The sequence below is a fragment of the Austrofundulus limnaeus genome, unplaced genomic scaffold (genome assembly GCF_001266775.1).
Source record: "Austrofundulus limnaeus strain Quisiro unplaced genomic scaffold, Austrofundulus_limnaeus-1.0 Scaffold572, whole genome shotgun sequence".
Taxonomy (NCBI): Eukaryota; Metazoa; Chordata; class Actinopteri; order Cyprinodontiformes; family Rivulidae; genus Austrofundulus; species Austrofundulus limnaeus.
Genome location: NW_013952974.1, coordinates 66,899 through 69,429, shown reverse-complemented (window position 1 = coordinate 69,429; position 2,531 = coordinate 66,899). Strand labels below are relative to the sequence as shown.

Sequence of the window (2,531 nt, the reverse complement as noted above, 5' to 3'; positions counted from 1 at the left end):
TGAACACATGATCACATGAACACATGAAGTAATGATCACATGATCACATGAACACATGATCACATGAACACATGATCACATGAACACATGAAGTAATGATCACATGATCACATGAACACATGATCACATGAACACATGATCACATGAACACATGAAGTAATGATCACATGATCACATGAACACATGATCACATGAACACATGATCACATGAACACATGAAGTAATGATCACATGATCACATGAACACATGATCACATGAACACATGATCACATGAACACATGAAGTAATGATCACATGATCACATGAACACATGATCACATGAACACATGATCACATGAACACATGAAGTAATGATCACATGATCACATGAACACATGATCACATGAACACATGATCACATGAACACATGAAGTAATGAACACATGATCACATGAACACATGATCACATGAACACATGATCACATGAACACATGAAGTAATGAACACATGATCACATGAACACATGATCACATGAACACATGATCACATGAACACATGAATTCATCAGAGCACAGCCAGGAAAGACTTCTCATGGTCATCATCATGTTAAAGCTGACTGGGAGCAGCACAGCTGGGTCCACATCAGACTCATTCAGACCCAATCAAGCACCAGGAGCCTGCTCTTTGTAAACATCATCTGGTTTAGTTTAACTGATCAGAACTAAAAGTCTGACTTAGTTAATCATCTCAGACAAACCAACCAGTGCGGGTCCTTCAATGAGACCTGAAACACATCAGATGACCGCTGACGCTGGTTCAGACTATCAGATACTGGATTTCCATCAAACTGAGGACTTTGTATTGACTTCCATTCATTTTTTTAACTGTATTTAAGCGTAACCCAGACATTTTCCCTAAAATTAACCATTACTGGTCTATAGTTAACCTTAACCTGAACTAGAACTTAATTCACACCAAACCTCTAAACCTAACTAGGAAAGCACAGCAGAGCTGCAAACAAAGTGAGGACATTGAAGAGGTCACACTGATAGTAACTATGGAGCAAATGGTCCTCACTCTKTAGTAGAAACAAATACACACACACATACTTGCAGATGTTGGGGAAACACTCCTGGAGTCCTTTCTTCTTCACTAGAGAGCCTTCGATGCAGTACATGATGATGTCCATCACCTGAAMCAAACAAAGGACCAATTTAAAGGTTTTTGTCCAACGTCAGGTATAACTCCCGTCTAACATGTCAGTTTTTTAACGTACTTCCACCAGCAGATCAACAACGTCTCCAGGCATCTTCTCGATCAGGATGTCGATCACTCGCAGGATCTCAGTCTTSGCCCGAGAGAGAGTGGTGGTGTGAACGTTCTGCTGCGACTGCGAGTTCGCCTGAGCCGCGTTGTAACGATGAACCTGCCGATCGGAGGAAGACGTTAGACAGAGACCGCTGAACGGCGGCGTCCCTCTGAAGCTAACGTTTCAGACTCACCTCCTTGGCGATGGTGGTGATGAAGGCTGGCGGTCGGGCGGTGGCGATCAGAGAGAGGGCGTGGCGAGCGGAACGCGCTGCATCTGCTGGCGGGTTGAGGGGCAGACCCATGGTGATGCTGCGAGGAAGGGAAAAACGGGGYGGAGCTTAAGGTAAACATTCATCGAACAACAATAAAATCAAAAACCATTGACTGGACGTGGTTAGCTGGTCGCTAGCAAGAAGCTACATTATGCATTGAAAAGCATAAACAAAAGCAATGCATGTCGATGGATTGTGAGACGTCGGTTCTTATAAATTTCTTCCGTCACCWGGTCATCTTGGAGACGTCATAACCTGCAACCAGAACCCTCTGGATTCTATCGACGTTTCCTCAACTCCAGCTAACACCAGGTCAGTGGCCTTTATTACTCTGAGTTTCTTCATCCAGTCCTGCCTTGCCACTAAAACCCTGTCTGTATCCAGAAGAAACCAGTCCTGTTCCCAGCCAGACGACCAACACTTATTTCTTTTTGTATAATAAATATTTTAAACCAGTTTCTGTGTTCGGCTATTTATCAGAGCTCAAACCAAGGGTTGTAACATACTGAAAATAATTTAAATTACAAACGGTTGTGTAAAGTAAGACATTTAAGACAATCCATGTTTGACATGAAATATTTTCTACAATAAAATAATTATAAAAAATACAAAACTATACAAAGTGTTTATTCTGTTTATGTGACTATCTTTTTAAAAAGCAAATAACTTTACAGAAAATAATGAGTATTTTTATTATGAGGTGCATGATGCAGATCAATCATTACTTTATTATTTATCATTAGCGAGTTTACATCATAATTTATGAAATATTATAAAGTCACACTGGTCAATACTCCATTAAAATTACATTTCTTACCAGTTTAATATCAGTAAATAATATATCTGACAACAGATATCAATTCTACAAAAGGTTAAACATGAACATTGAAGCTTTTGATTGTTAGCATACAGGTTTTACGGATAAAAACCTTAATTTTGGTTAAATACGTATGCATATTATTTACCTG

At 39.9% G+C, this 2,531-nt stretch overlaps 1 protein-coding gene across 1 annotated transcript in view; it reads right to left on the bottom strand.

Annotated features, from left to right (window-relative positions):
- Nucleotides 1-2,531, bottom strand: part of wdr7 (WD repeat domain 7) — a gene marked incomplete at its 5' end in the record, with an annotated part of 83,834 nt that overhangs the window by 16,775 nt on the left and 64,528 nt on the right. The window contains 3 exon segments of the mRNA XM_014026613.1: nucleotides 1,090-1,172; nucleotides 1,257-1,406; nucleotides 1,483-1,600. Coding sequence (XP_013882067.1) covers nucleotides 1,090-1,172; nucleotides 1,257-1,406; nucleotides 1,483-1,600 — 351 coding nt within the window.